Source organism: Danio rerio, chromosome 17 (genome assembly GCF_049306965.1).
Source record: "Danio rerio strain Tuebingen ecotype United States chromosome 17, GRCz12tu, whole genome shotgun sequence".
Lineage (NCBI taxonomy): Eukaryota > Metazoa > Chordata > Actinopteri > Cypriniformes > Danionidae > Danio > Danio rerio.
In genome coordinates this window covers 55,355,001-55,371,111 of record NC_133192.1, presented here as the reverse complement: position 1 = coordinate 55,371,111, position 16,111 = coordinate 55,355,001, and the positions used below count along the sequence as shown (strand labels likewise).

Below are 16,111 nucleotides of genomic sequence, written 5' to 3'. Positions count from 1 at the left end.
GTAGTATCTCAGTAATAAGTACTAGTACCTAATGATTAACTACTAGTAGATAAAAATATGCACTAGTCACAGCTGGAATACATACTAGTCAAAACTAAATAGTTGATATCTCAATTAGAGATCCCATAGAAATGAATGGGAAAATTTTTAATTTATTACGAGTAACAACATAATAGTAACTAGTCACTAATAAAATAAGTACTAGTAACTAATAAATAAGAACTAGTATCTATTTAATAAGTAGTAGTATCTAATAAATAAGTACTATTATTAATTAAATAGATACTAGTATCTAATAAATATATACTAGTATCTAATGAATAAGTACTAGTATCTATTTAATAGATACTAGTATCTAATGAATAAGTACTAGTAACTAATATAAAGAACTAGTGTCTAATGAGTAAGCACTAGTATATTTTACAATGAACTAGTATCTAATGAATAAGCACTAGTATCTAACGAATAAGTACTAGTACTTAATGGAAAAGATACTGGTATCTAAAATATAAGTACTAGTAACAAGAAAATAGATACTAGTACCGGCTATAGAATAAATGTTAAAACGGCTTGCCATAGACCATCCGCTTCAATCAGTTGGGGTGAAGGGAAAGAGAGAAATGCAATAGCCCAGCACTATACAAAGACTCACGTGTAGGCCTGTATTATTATTTAGTTAACTTATTTTCCCCATTTTGAATAGAGACAAATGGTCTGCCAAAACACAAGTAAAGAAACACAACCACTGGTAAGGTCACTTACTTATTTCAAACGAAATCCCCTCAGCAGCTTTCAAAATGGCTTCCAATTGGTTTCTTCCATAAAAGGAAGGCTTCCTGAGGGTGAGGCTGTTGGGCAGTCCAGCAACTTTTATGGTCATGCCCTGATTCATCAGGGACTGGTAGGGGAGCCTTCCAGTACCCCCAGCCTCCTCTGAAAGACAAAGGCACACACACAAAGTCACACAGCTGGACAATTGTGACTTTCCCCTCTAGCTGATGTACAGCCAGTGTACAGGCTACAAACACATGGGCACATTAGATAAATGATTTATTTATTTATTTGATAATAATATCATGAATTTATGAAGGAACATTAGGGTATCAAGATAAACAGTTTCTTTACACGAGTCTTAAAATATTTGAAGATACACTTACTGTATTTTTGGTTGAACAGATCTTGCACTTTTCCTACCAGTACACTGACTTGATCTTTGGTACTGGGTGTTATGGCCGAGGAGCTGGCTATAACAACAGACACCAATTCATTTCAGAAAACTGTATTATGTATATTCACAGTATTATTAATAGTATCTGGATGCAGCCTTTATGATGCAAGCTGAGATTGCATCACCCAGAGATGCAGTGTCAGACACAATGCAGTCAATAGAGCTAGTGACATCATTGTGAGAGGTAGGGTTATGGGTGGGGTTAGGTGAGCACATTAAAAAGCATTGGATGCAGCTCAGCTTGCATCTGCACTGAGTCTGCAGCCAGACCCCTCTCAGTATTATAGGCTATTATGAGTCCCTTTCTTTGGATGTTCATAAACAATACCTTTGAAATGCGGTGCAAAGTTGTTTACTGTGCCTGTTGAGTCAAGGAAATCAGTGGCTCCTTTGCTGCTCAGTTCATACACCTCCAAGCTGGATTTTTGGCGGTCAAAAGACAAAATGGCTGTTTCCACACCCAATTCCTCAAGCTTGGACACCTTTACAATATTTAGATAAATAAGACAACCACAAAAAAAGGAAGTCATTGATTAAACACTAGGGATGTAACGGTATTGTAAATACCGTCATACCGCAATATAAATTTTTTTCGATATTACCGTAGTCGCATGACTCTGTAAAACTATAGGTCTTCTGAGAAAATTTGCTCATGCGAATGAAGCGAACGGGAGGTAGCGAAAACTACAATTCCCATCAGCCCATGCTTGACCATCATCCCTTGCGGTCTGTTGTCGCTACAGATCCAGTAATGCGGAAATGGAGTGTGCTGCTATAAGCAGGGATGAAAAAGAGCTGGAAAACCCTAAAGCGGGTGTTGTCGCCGCGCGCGTACTGAATAGTGGTGTTGTCGCGCGAGTTCTTATCAGCTGTGTTGTCGCGCGCGCGTACTGAATAGCGGTGTTGTCGCGCGAGTTCTTATCAGCTGTGTTGTCGCGCGCGTACTGAATAGCGGTGTTTTCGCGCGAGTTCTTATCAGCTGTGTTGTCGCGCGAGTTCTTATCAGCTGTGTTGTCGCGCGAGTTCTTATCAGCTGTGTTGTCGCGCGCGTACTGAATAGCGGTGTTTTCGCGCGAGTTCTTATCAGCTGTGTTGTCGCGCGAGTTCTTATCAGCTGTGTTGTCGCGCGAGTTCTTATCAGCTGTGTTGTCGCGCGCGTACTGAATAGCGGTGTTGTCGCACAGGTTCTTATCAGCTGTCTTGTCGCGCGCATACTGAATAGCGGTGTTGTCGCGCAGGTTCTTATCAGCTGTCTTGTTGCGCGCATACTGAATAGCGGTGTTGTCGGGCGAGTTCTTATCAGCTGTGTTGTCGCGCGCGTACTGAATAGCGGTGTTGTCAGCACACTGTTCAGATTGATGCAGACATGAGACCTCAATCTCACTCATGGTTTGTCCTCTCAAGTGGGGGAAAGACAATGCACAACGTTACCCACTGCTGTCAACCTGGGCCAAATCATATCTCTCTTGTCCCAGAAACCTCAGTCCCAAATGAGAGGGTTTTTTCTGTTGCAGGGGACATTGTAAATGCCCAGAGATACCAGCTTTTACCAGATTATGTTTATATGATAATTTTCCTTTAAACCCATCTCTATCTAAGTGAGTGAGTGATTAAATGTTGAATGTGATGAGTTTTCAACAATACTAAATTGAAACTTTATTTTTTTTACATGGTTTAATATTTTTTTGTTATTAAAATTGAAGTTCCTGTTTCAAAGCTTACAGATAGATGGCTAATTTGTATGTCATTGACACTTTTGGCACTTTTTTGGAGTATTTTCATAAGTTTTGTTTTTTCCTGTAAATGATTCAATAAATACCGTACGGTGACATTCATACCGAGGTATTACCGTACCGTGAAATTCTGATACCGTTACATCCCTATTAAACACAAAATAGACAAAAGCTACTTTTAAAAATTCAACACACAGCCCATTGAAACAGCCCATAACAGTGTTCGGCAATATATGAAAAAAGTGTTGTCAGTCACACAAGGCAAATAAGTTGTCAGGGACCACCAGGGTTACTTTAACTATACATTAACTGTGTTTACATAGAGTCCAATATCCAACTAAGAATTTGAGCAATTTGTGACAACTAATGCTTCAATTGACCACCTTGATCTAAGTAGACCAGCTTAATTTAGTTTGAGAGGGTGGTATGAGTTTCTTGACAGTTTCTTCAATGTGAGAATATTTGGGCCCAATCCCAGTTTTACCCCTTAGCCCTTCCCCTCTACCTCTACCCCTCGTTTTGTGCATTCATGTGCAAGAGGTAGGAGTGTCCCAATTTTCTTTAGCTTGAAGGCGTAGGGCTAAGGTAAAGGGCTAGATAGCCCTTCAAACAGAGATTTTTCAGGACTTCACTCGAAACCAAGGGGTAAGAATACAACGGCAGCATAGCCGCACACAGAAGTCAGGAGATGCAAAATTAGTGTTTTTTATCCATATTATGTATTTTTACAACAAACAAGCACATGTTTTAATACATTCATAACGGCATTCGTGTTTTACCATCATGCTTTAAAAAAAACGTTAAAATAAAAACGCTACATTTCACTATCTATAATCCCTAATAATAACAACAACTCCTGTACAGCAGTCCCACAACATTCTGACACTCGATGACACTTGAATACCCTGTAAGAAAAGTCTAGTGGCTGTGAATGACCTTTTAAAGTGTCTGCTATAATGTTAATGTTGTTTTCTTGTGTTTACGTAGATGAATATGGCCATGGTGTAAATGCGGAGTAAAGTTACGATCTTATTGCCACATTATATCGTTGTGACAACATGATACCGCTGCCTTAAGTGATTTCCTGAAGATAAATACCAAGAAATAACACAACTCGAATAACTACAGCAGTCGCAATCGTCTGATCTCATATGAAGCAAGAGCTCGCGATGACATATGATGGCGTGTGCTGGTGCTGTCCCAATTTTCAGGGGTAAATTTTGAAGCCCTTCCCCTTCACACTCTGTTTTAAGGGCCAAGGGGAAGAAGAAGGGGTAGGGGTACAAAAATAGAATTGGGATTGGGCCTTGATGTTGATAGCCTTTAAACAAAAATCAGTTCATCAGTTATCAATTATTTGATAAGAATTCCTTTAAAATAATGCAAAAAATCTACAGATAAACAATCCAGTTGTCTGTCAAAATGTTCTGCTCACAACTGCTTTCAATCATCATTGCATCAAATACTCGAAAAAAAAAATTAAGCCTGTTTCCAAACCTCTAACTTTAGCTTCTTAAGGTGCATTTTAATTCGGGCATCCCTCATTTCAGGGCTAAGGGGTTGCCCGTGTGCCCTCAGTGCAGCTGCCTCTTCAATGTATTTCTGCTTTTCATCTTCTCCCAGCGTGGCCCACCTGCCCTTAATATCATTCATTGTGCCTGTGGACAAAATAGTTGCATAGAAAATGTATTACTTTAGAGTCAGCATCTCTTTTTAAAGGTGCATTCATACAACGACAAGCTGTCCAACACACTAATTTACTTTCTCTATAACAACTCTGTTAAAACAAGATAACGTAAAGTGAATGACCTGGGGCCTCATGTACGAAGACTTGTGTTGAATTAATACTAAAACATTGCTTACGGACAAAGCTGTAAATGTGCATATGCAGTAAAAAATTCACATGTATGAAACACCGCATACGCAGAATCCCACGCATATTCTCTTTGTACATCTAACAAAGAACTGAACGTGAAACTGAGCGCACATGCACGAGTGCGAAACCCCTCCCTGCCTGCCTCCTCCTGCTAATAAATATGGTAATGACGCCACTTTGGCAAAACCAAATGAGAAAGCAATGGCAACAGCGAGCAAAAAGAGACATTTTGAACAGAATGTGAATTGGAGGTGCTCCTTTCAAAGGTAGAACGGAGAAAAACTGTTATTTGCAAGTTTGTTCTCCAGAATTAATAACAAAAGAAATAGAGTGGGAGAGTTTAGCTGACTCGGTTAACACAGTGGAGTCTGAACATCGAACTGTGAAGGAATTAAAAAAGAAATGGTCCGATGTAAAGGTTTGAAATTTTATTGTGTCTATTTAGTGCAAATAGCACACCTCGTTGGAGTGAGTTGAGTGATTCCCATCACCGTTTGATTGACAGCGACAACATAACTAAAAAGAGGGGCAAACATCAGCGAGAATGGTGTAGCTCATAAAGTGCATGGCAACATGTTTTGACACGATCGATCATGAACCCGGTTAGAATCCAGCATCTGATGAACTCATTCTTCATATCAGATTTTGCCTACTCTTCATCACGAGGAAGACAAGTAGGAATCATTAATAAGTGTGTGTATTATGTTAAGCGCATTTGAGCATCACAAATTATTTGCACATTTACTGAATGGAAATGTTTCTGATTCACCTATGCAAACTCATTTTCAGATGGGGCATTTATAGCAATGTGCGTGCAGTCGATCGCTCCGATTAGATTGGATACACTGGCGATCGCTGCAAATTGCGATTTAATGTTTGGCTGGTCAACTGTAACCTCTGCTAAACATGCGGATGATCCTGTCCCATGCAGCTGGCATTGCACGGCTCAAAGATACTTTGTAGTGTGCAATTTAACACAATTGCCTCTAGGAGTCGCCAATGGAAATTAAACACACACACACACACAAGTAATGCACAGACGCCAGATATGAAGTTAGATTGGACCAAAACACATTTTCAAATTCATTTCATGGTTAGTAAATCCAAACGCGAGCGTGAACTCTGGCGTAGGCAAAGTTTTTGTGCATACGCAGCATTGATTCATGAGGCCCCTGATGATTCTGCGTGAGTGAAGTACTTGCCTAATACTACCTTGAAGTGAAGTACTTGCCTAATACTACCTTGAAGTGAAGTACTTGCCTAATACTACCTTGAAGTGAAGTACTTACCTAATACTACCTTGAAAAAAATTTCACGACCCATGTAAAGCCCTGATGTAAACAGGGCTACTATGTACAACAACAACAACAACAGCCCATTTAGTATAAAAATGTTAAATATTGTCTCTCACCTTTATTTCTAAATACATCTCTACAAAAAAGATTATAAGGTGACAGCTCTCTGATATGAGCTTTGACCTTTGATGGTCGGGGCTCTGAGGAATCTTTTAAGATTAGAGATCTTTTGTAATTACCGATCCAGTTCTGAAAAAGAAAGAATAACCACAGTATTAGACCAGGGCTGCTTAATCCTGTTCCTGAAGATCTACCAACCTGCAGACTTTAGTTCCAGCCCTGCTCCAAGACTTATGTCTGTATCAAGTGCTACCTAAGAGCTTGGCTTTCTCAATTCAAAGAACGCAGAGAACGGACTTGTGAAGACCGGTCTTGCCTCAGAAGAATGAACTCGGAAAAGAATGCATCCTCTGAGAAATGAGATGCTGCGTTCTTCCTGATGGTCACATGACCTTCAATGAGATCAATTTGTTTTTCGACTTTTTAATATATATATAACATGCACAAAAACCTTACAAATGCACTTTGCACAATACAAACAAAACAAATTTTGATATGAATTTCACCAAATAAACACCCTTAATGTGTTTGTTAAGATTTTCACGGTAATGTTTACTTTCACCATCTCATTTAGGGAAACTCCTGAGATAAATAAGATATAACTCTGAACTTTAATTCAATTCATCTTTGATTCTATAGCGCTTTTACAATGTAGATTGTGTCAAAGCAGCTTCACATAGAAGATTATAGTAAGTTGAAACAGTGTGAGTCCAGTTTTCAGAGAAGTCAGTTCAGTGTGGTTTAATTTCCACTGCTGAGAGTCCAAACACTGAAGAGCAAATCCGTCAATGCGTAGTGAAGGATTCGGATTTCTGCTTTCCAATCCGTCTCATCATGGACCAACGTTTATCCTTTTCATCATCCTGTTTCTCAGTATTTAATTGTGAATTGATTTTAACTAATGAATAAGTTAAAACTGCTTACTGCAAGAATGTTCTGTGTCCTTGTTTCTCTTTTTGCCTGTCTATTTTAACTTTGTTTTCAGGAAACACACAAACCAGGTTATAGGTCATGGATATCTCTCTCTCTCTCTCTCTCTCTCCCCATCTGTTCCTATGACTGGAGGTCCAATACAGAGGAGAAGAAGACACCTGTTCTAGTGTCCTGATATTGCCTATAATATTATAGCTGTTTGATTGATCTATTTTTGAGTATAATTAATTTTAATGTAATTCCTTTTTGTGTGGAGATAGACTGTGTGGAGTAAAGATATTGCAGCAGACTGTTGATGGAAACAGCCGGATAACACAGCTAAACGTACAAGAAACATCCCTGAGTCTTTAACACAGATGGTCTTTTGTGTCCATTGTGTTCCTGGTTTAGCTTTTTACAGGTCGGAGATCAGCTCCTAATAGCTTAGGGCGATCTCACCTCTAGGCATCAGGTCGCCATCCATATCTGGAGACAGATACAATGCTTTCTTTGACGCACACATTAAGGCCATCCATATCTGGAAGTAGATACTATGTATCTTTGACGCATGTATTTAGAATTGTCTATTTCTGTTGTAACCAATGAGAACTGTTTATCTGGATCCCACCTTTTCTGGACTTGTGTAAAGAGTATAATTGTTCGATTGTTGAAACTGTAAGTCAGAGCGGCCTAGGAACTCATTGCGAGTGTTGATGTCAGGGTTCTGCCACTTTGGTCTTGTAAATTCTTGTTTTGGTGGCAGATCTCTGACACTACTCAGGTCTGGTCCTGTTTCTGTCTCTGTGTGTGCGCGCGCCATCCTGCGTCCCTCAGACGCGTGCGCTCTTGTACTCGTGTTTGTGTTTTCGTTTGTCAGCAGCGTGGTGTTTCATTCCCAGCGTCTCAGTCTTGTTGGTTTCGGTTTTGGTCGGCGGTGGGATGAAGCATGCACGCTGCGTGTGTGAGCGCACGGTGAGTGCTTTCATTCATCGTGTGCCCGTGTCTTGCGTCTTTTGTCAAAGCACGTGGCTCGGTGTTTACATTGTGGTCACGTGCTTTTGTCGTGTGCTTCAGTGTTGTGTTATGTGAGCGCATGGCTTGTATTGTCTCTCTGTGTCATGCGCTCTCCCGTCTATTGTCTAGTCCCACCCTCCTTGTTAACCCATCATTAGTTAATTGTGTTCACCTGTGTGTCAATTTACTTTTTGCTTTATAATCCCCCTCATGTTTTCAGTCCTTTGCCAGTTCGTCGTCGATTGTTTCCTGTCTTGTTGTATCCAGCCCTGTCTTGTCCTGCCAGTCAAGTTTGTTTGTTCGTTTATTTGTTTTATTAGAGTTTTCCCCCTCGGGGTTGTTTGTTTTGCCTTTTTGTTTTTATTTTATTCTTAATAAACACCAATTATTTGCTGCACCTGAGTCCTCGCTCCTTTTCCCCCTCACCGAACGTGACAGTTGAAGCTGGCTTCTGCTGATGTAAATGCAAACTATCTTCAGTAAACTTGATTTATTTATTTAAATCTCTGACTCCGGCTCTTCTTCATCTACCAGACTGGTCATTCTTTGGGTTAAACTGTAAATTATCCCTACAGCAGCAGGATTGAATAATATATCTATATAAAATGCTGCATTTCCCGCCTCCTTTATTCAGCCACAATGACTTCTGGGACTTCTTAGGGAGCTTTCACACCTGTGGATCGATTCTTTTGTTTCGAAACAGGGATTAAAAATGTTACAGTAAGTATGTTTTACATGGACACAAATAATTAGATTTTAATGCGATTAAGACAATACTCTGATTAAGAGTCGACCATGTAAACAGCGATTTTTGATTAATTTAATTAGATTAAGGTCACAATCAAACTAAAGAGAAATCGAATTACCACATGGATTGTTGTCGGATTATTGAAGTGCATTACAGACATGTAAAAACCTTAATCAAACTACTACCGCCATGATAGGACTTTTCGTTGCGTTTTGCGACAGGATAGTCCACACACACCCACGGCTGTTTGACATTCTTTGCACCTTTGTCAGTGCAGAACACAGACACCTGCATTGTGAAATTCTGAGTTTTTTTCTTCTTCTTCCATTTAGCATGTGGTATCAACTTCCATTAAAACTACACTTCCAGCAGTTCATAGTTGCATCCTGTATCTCGTTTGTCACGGGGGGCATGCATAAATGATTCTGACTGAAGGTGAAAGTGCCAATCTGCAGTTAAAGTCAACAAATCAAAACTAAAACGGGGGTCATGCATAAATGATTCTGACTGCTAAATGATTCTGACAGCTTCAACACTCGCAATGAGTTCCTAGGCCGCTCTGACTTACAGTTTCAACAATCGAACAATTATACTCTTTACACAAGTCCAGAAAAGGTGGGATCCAGATAAACAGTTCTCATTGGTTACAACAGAAATAAACAATTCTAAATACAAATAATTAGATTTTAATGCGATTAAGACAATACTCTGATTAAGAGTCGACCATGTAAACAGCGATTTTTGATTAATTTAATTAGATTAAGGTCACAATCAAACTAAAGAGAAATCGAATTACCACATGGATTGTTGTCGGATTATTGAAGTGCATTACAGACATGTAAACACCTTAATCAAACTACTACCGCCATGATAGGACTTTTCGTTGCATTTTGCGACAGGATAGTCCACACACACTCATGGCTGTTTGACATTCTTTGCACCTACCGAGTCAGTGCAGACCACAGACACCTGCATTGTGAAATTCTGAGGTTTTTTTTTCTTCTTTCATTTAGCATGTGGTATCAACTTCCATTAAAACTACACTTCCAGCAGTTCATAGTTGCATCCTGTATCTCGTTTGTCACGGGGGGCATGCATAAATGATTCTGACTGAAGGTGAAAGTGCCAAACTGCAGTTAAAGTCGACAAATCAAAAATAAAACACCCGAAATTGCATGAAACTCCGGAGGTAATGTGAATAGTGTGGTGACGCAATGACGTTAATCGAATTATGTGCTATATTATGTAAAACGGGATCATGAAAGGAACATTCAAAAAGCAACTCATGTAAATGCCTTGATCTTATTATTGTCTTAATTAGATTAAGGCAAATAATTTGATTACTGATGTCCATGTAAACGTAGTCAATGTTGCACTTTGTTCTTGATGTGGTTCGATTTTACACGGCAAAGATTCTAAACGGACCAAAATAACTAAAACAAGTCATGTGCGAGTAAACTCTCCTTGCATTGGTCAGAGTTTCACAATTTATGGTCCTGCTTAGCTGTCATGTGTCCTTATTTTCATTTATAACGATGAGCAATAAGACAAAAAGTGAAGAAGTGCTTTAATTTTGAATGGTGACACTCACAGACATCGTCACCAAATATAAATCAGAGGCTAATGCATTATAGGCTTTACATCAGGGGTTCTCAAGCTTTTTTCACCAAGTACCACCACAGAAAAAAAATTTTCTATCCAAGTACCACCATAATGACCAGTATTAAAGTAGTGTAGCAGGCCTAATTAAGCAGCTGCAGTTCTGCACAGATCATAAACCAGGCAGATTAATTCCTGTTATTAAGAATATTTATTATTGTCGCCAGGGCTTTACATTAACTTTTTGATAACCAGCCACAGTGGCTAGTATTTTTCCAACGTTACTAGCCACTCTGCATTTTCACTAGCCACAATTTTGTTGTTGGGAAAATACTTTTATATGCATAAATATGACTTTGACATGCTAAAATGACTTGATTTCGATTTTGAATAGTGACACCCATTGATATCGTCACCAAATATAAATCAGAGGTAAAACTTTATCATACATAGCAGTTGGCTTATGCATTGTAGGCTTCACATTATAGAGAGAAATAACAGATAAACCAAGACTACAGTTTGGTCAATTTTCCGAACGGATAAACAGCTCTCGTTAATATTTAACATGCCTTCACTTTCGTATTTGACATGAAACGCACATTTACCAGTAGGAATGACATCCCGTCCTACTCATAATTCTCTCTTCATATAGACATATATATGCCTATTCAACGCAATCTCACAGCAATTCGTAACTTTTGATTTAGTGGCTAATTCGTATGAATTCGTACAATCTAATTCGTACAATTTAGTACGATTTGCTCATTACCCAATGACAGTTAAGGTGTAATAGGCTGGCCTATTACATATCTATAATCCGCTGTGATATAGCCTGGTTCCAATCGTATTTCTTTCTCACGACAATCAAGTAGCTCCAGAGTTCATTTCAATCAAGACCACCTCATTCAGGCAATCTCTGACCGATTGTTTTGGTGTGAATCTGAGCGCGATTGCTGGATTCACATATGCCAAACGAACCGCTCTAATTGGGGAAACGCACCAGGTTCTGAAAGAAAAGTCTAGGTGTAAGAGCACCCTTAAGAGTGTTTTGCACTCAAGTCTGCATTGGTGCATCCTCGATATAAACAGGGCCGGAGCAAGCTGAACTGCCGCTCTAGGCAGAGGACGATCACACTGCCCTCAACCCCAATGTGAAAACGAAAGTGACCGGTTATGAAAATGAAGTGAAGTGTCGCGGACCTCTTTTCTGGCGCACTATGCGCGGATATAACTGAGGACGCGCGGGTGCTGAGGGAGGGAGGGAGGTGTCGCGGACACTGCGCTCTCTATTCTGCCGCCCTATGCGCATATATAACTGAGGACACGCGGGTGCTGATGGAGGTGATGCTGACGCCGCCCTCTCTATTCTATCGTCTATGCGCGAATATATCTGAGGACGCAGGTGGTGAGGGAGGTGTCATGGACGCCGCCCTCTCTATACTGCCGCCCTAGGCGGCTGCCTAGGTCGCCTCTATGGACGCGCCAGCCCTGAATATCAAGGACACATCCTGGAACTTTCTCGCATTCTTCGTTCTTGCAGTCTTGAGTTTTAGAACTGAACTTTACCGGTTGATGATGACGTTACACGAGGACGCAAGATCGCCGAAGAACGCATATTGAGAAACAGCCATTATTTAGCTGGTTCAGGTGTGTTTGATCAGGGTTGGAGCTGAACTTTAAAGATCTCCAGTAACAGGATTGAGCACCCCTGAATTAGACCAATTAAACTGAATGTTAATAAAACACTTATGTAATAATCAATAAAATATATAATAAAACAATTATATAAGCAGTTCAACAGAATGCTATATTTATTTGACATGTTGATTGTTAGTGTGGCAGTAAAGTCAAGCTTACTTCTATGACACTGGTGTCCAAACCCATAGCTGATGCAGCTCTTGTTATCAATGGTGAGCCCACATGCTTCATTCCCTCCTGAAAAAAAGATATCAAGGTCTCCCTCTGCTCTGGGTTAATATGCGTTCTCTCTTGTTGAATAAAAACAAAGAAAAAAAAGCTGGTCAGCAACAAATCAGTAACAAAAAAAATGTTGCAGATCATACCATCGTTCTTAGACACACTTGTCTTTGAAAATCTTCAAAGCAGTCAGTCTGTAGTGAGTAGGCTGTGTTTATGGATCTTCAGGTAAAAGTTAATTTTGTTCCTTTTTTTTAACTTTTATTTAAAGAACAAATAATAACATTTTACAACAAAAACAAAGAAAAAAAGCTGGTCAGTAATAAATCAGTAACAAAAAAATAGTTGCAGAACATACCATTGTTCTTAGACACACTTGTCTAATGCTTCTAGATCTATCTTTTACAGTCTGTGTTCTAGATTAGCAACTGTAAGGCTTACCTCTTTTGGCCATCTTCAACCTAAAACATAAACAGACAGAAAGATTTGTGAACGGGCCCTCTCTCTAAACAGCTCAAAACCAATTTTGCATTGTTTAACATAGACATAGCACATGGAAGTAATAAACAAACCTACCACAAAACTCTTTGCAACCTGTTGAAAATGGTAAATGGAGAAAAAAGTTAGGTAAAGTGATGTTAATGTTTTCACAAGCAGGCAGACCTGTGACTTTGGCCTTAATTTTTCAAGTTAAGTGTTGAGCACAGCAATATATGTGACACAGAGACTTATAACGTGCTTAACGTGAAAAAGCTTGATGTGGCTTAATGTACCTAAACATCAACCAGAGAAACACAGATTTCTGTCAAACTTTAGTTGTTCTTTTTAAAGCGGTTGGGGTTAACTACGAGTCCCAGTTCCCTAGATAAAATGGAAAAACATCACATTAAGTGTTTCCTCCTACATTGAAGTCTATTATATGGAAAATAACCGTGAATTGTGAGATTAGCATCATAAATTGTATTGAATCGTGAGTCAGTTTAATCGTTACATCCCTACTCATAAGGTTTAATAATAAATATTATATTTGTTGTTCTCCCTGCATTCGCGTGGGTTTCCTCCGGGTGCTCCGGTTTCCCCCACAGTCCAAAGACATGCGGTACAGTTAAATTGGGTAGGCTAAATTGTCTGTAATGTTTGAGTGTGTGTGTGGGTGTTTCCCAGAGATGGGTTGCGGCTAGAAGGGCATTCGCTGCATAAAAACTTGCTGGATAAGTTGGCGGTTCATTCCGCTGTGGCGACCCCGGATTAATAAAGGGACTAAGCCAACAAGAAAATGAATGAATGAATATTTGTTGTTGTGTTCAGTGTTTGAATTAAAGCATTTAAGATTTCCACTAACCACTACAATTTCACATTTTAAAGATGCAAATATCTTCAAAGCAGTCCGTCTGTAGTGAATAGGGTGTGTTTATGGATCTTCAGGTAAAAGTTAATTTTGTTCCTCCACTTTTATTTAAAGAACAAATAATAACATTTTACAAAACAACAAATATACATGCCAGGGGGTAATTATTAATAAAATACAAATATACAAAATGTACATATGTAAGAATTATATAAATACATTATCCTTTTGACTGCCGCTCTACCAAACGGTTGAGCTGTTTTGACTGTTTTAATAATGACTGTTAAAGTCATTTAAAGAATGACTGTTTTCAATAATGATTCACACTACACAGCGTTGCTGGTTTACAAAAAAACATCAAACATAATTCTGTTGCACTACTACACTTGATTTTGGTTTTATTGTAGAAGAAACAAAACATGTAAAATGAAAATATAAAATATTTTATGGTATACTTCAAAAAAAAAAAGATTTGGTGTTCAGAAATGATTTATTTTGACTATGTTTTTAAATAAATTGGTTTTACACTTCATATTTTCAGATTTATCATAGTATATGTATTAATTCCGGTACTTTTCAAAAAATAAAGATGATTTAGTATTCAAAAATGCTTTACTTAGATTATTATTGTTTTAATAAATTTCATATTAAACTTCATATTTTCATAATTATTCATTGTAAATGTATTAATTCCGGTACTTTTTTTTTTAACACTTTTATTGTTTCAGAAAAATGTGATACATTCATACTGTATTAGTCACCAAATAACAATCAAAGAACTCCCGCCCCATCCTGACGTTCAAAAAAAAAGAAAAGAAAAAAAGAATAAAAAAATGCATTCTCATGCGAGGAAAGTAATACATAAACAAATAAATAGAAAATAAAGATTAACTAAAATAAGATAAAATAATAATAAAAATAAAAAAAGGGCAATTTTGGTAAAAATTAAAAATATATAAAAAATAAATACCATTAAACATTGACATTTCAACATATACATTCCAGTGAAAGTGAAAAGTATATTAAAGTTAGTCATTACAAACACAGTGTATTTTAACAGTCACATTGTTTGGGATTACTAAACGGTCAATCCACTCTTATTTAAAAAATGAAGGAAGAAGTCCCAAATCTTGTAGAATATGTGCAGTTTTTGTTTGATTGAATAAGTCAACCTTTCCATTGCTATACCAGTCCGGTACTTTTACCATAATCTGACATATCAATTGGTCATTTGGTAGAGGCTAATATTTTTTTTTTTTTATAAATTATGGGATATTATGTTGCAAAAACAACATGTGTTGTGTTTTTTCTTGGTGGGCTAGTTAAAGAGTTCACAAATGTTTAAAGTGGGTATGGCTTTCTTGTTTAAAGAGTCTCTGATGGTGGTAATATACAAGCATATTTCAGTCATCAATACCTTAAAATCTGGTTCCTTATTAGTAAATTTACATTTATGATTGTAAGTTTTTGTTAACAATGAAAGTAAATTAATTAAAAACAGCTTTCCTCTTATTTAGGATGAACAGTAAAGCCAAAAACTGCCTAATAATGATGAAGAGGATTTTTTTTGAACACTGAAAATAGTTAATAATAAATTTTCTCACCCCATAACTTGACTGAGTATGTACAATGCCAAAATAAGTGTTCATCTCCTCATATTCATGTTAAGTTGAACTTTATTAAATTTAATTTGTTTGTTTAAATTCAACACAAATAAATTGCTTGCAACAGTTTTGCATGCAACAATTTTTTCAGTGTACAAAAAATACAATTCACATCAATCCCACCTCTAAACAACATATATGGGTCTATATAACAGTTGAAAACTTGCTGGGTTAGGGCTGGGCTGGCCTAAAATCAAAATCTCGATTAATGGAACATTTTAACTTGATTACGATTAATGAACGATTATTTATTTGCCCTCATAGTTCACTAAAAGGTTTTGTACAGTAAATATGCTCACATATGTTCAAAAACGTTTGGATGAAGGGTGCATTACTTGATTTTAAAATAACACACACACACACTATCTACTATCTATGATTATTTACTGAACATCAACATTGAATGACTGAAATTAAAACACGTAAAACATTGAATTAAACATTGATTTTTCTCATAAAGTGAAAATAAATAACTTGCACTTTTGGATTCAAAATATATAATTTTTTTAATGTTTTTTCATTTTAATAGTAGAAAACAAGCAGCATCTCTTCTAAATAAAACAACTCTTGCATATCATGTACTTAATATTTTAAACAGTGCATTTCTTGTGTCTTTCTGTAAACAAATATTTTAATGTCAATAATCATTTTAACAGG

The 16,111-nt window shown here is 37.6% G+C and overlaps 1 protein-coding gene across 8 annotated transcripts in view; it reads right to left on the bottom strand.

The window, feature by feature from the left end:
- The window catches only part of zgc:113176, an 82,549-nt gene that overhangs the window by 5,450 nt on the left and 60,988 nt on the right, over positions 1-16,111 (bottom strand). For 3 of the 8 annotated variants that reach the window (XM_073927301.1, XM_073927300.1, XM_073927299.1), the window contains 6 exons: positions 12,383-12,542; positions 6,249-6,381; positions 4,459-4,619; positions 1,557-1,710; positions 1,158-1,244; positions 763-933 (listed from right to left, as the gene is read on the bottom strand). In XM_073927301.1, the coding sequence (XP_073783402.1) occupies positions 763-933; positions 1,158-1,244; positions 1,557-1,710; positions 4,459-4,619; positions 6,249-6,381; positions 12,383-12,454 (778 nt within the window). In that variant the 5' untranslated portion in view covers positions 12,455-12,542. Of the gene's footprint in view, positions 1-762; positions 934-1,157; positions 1,245-1,556; positions 1,711-4,458; positions 4,620-6,248; positions 6,382-12,382; positions 12,709-12,883; positions 12,904-13,018; positions 13,037-16,111 lie in introns of those variants that run through there. The other 5 variants (XR_011006891.2, XM_017351643.4, NM_001014337.2 and 2 more) reach the window with 4 other exon arrangements.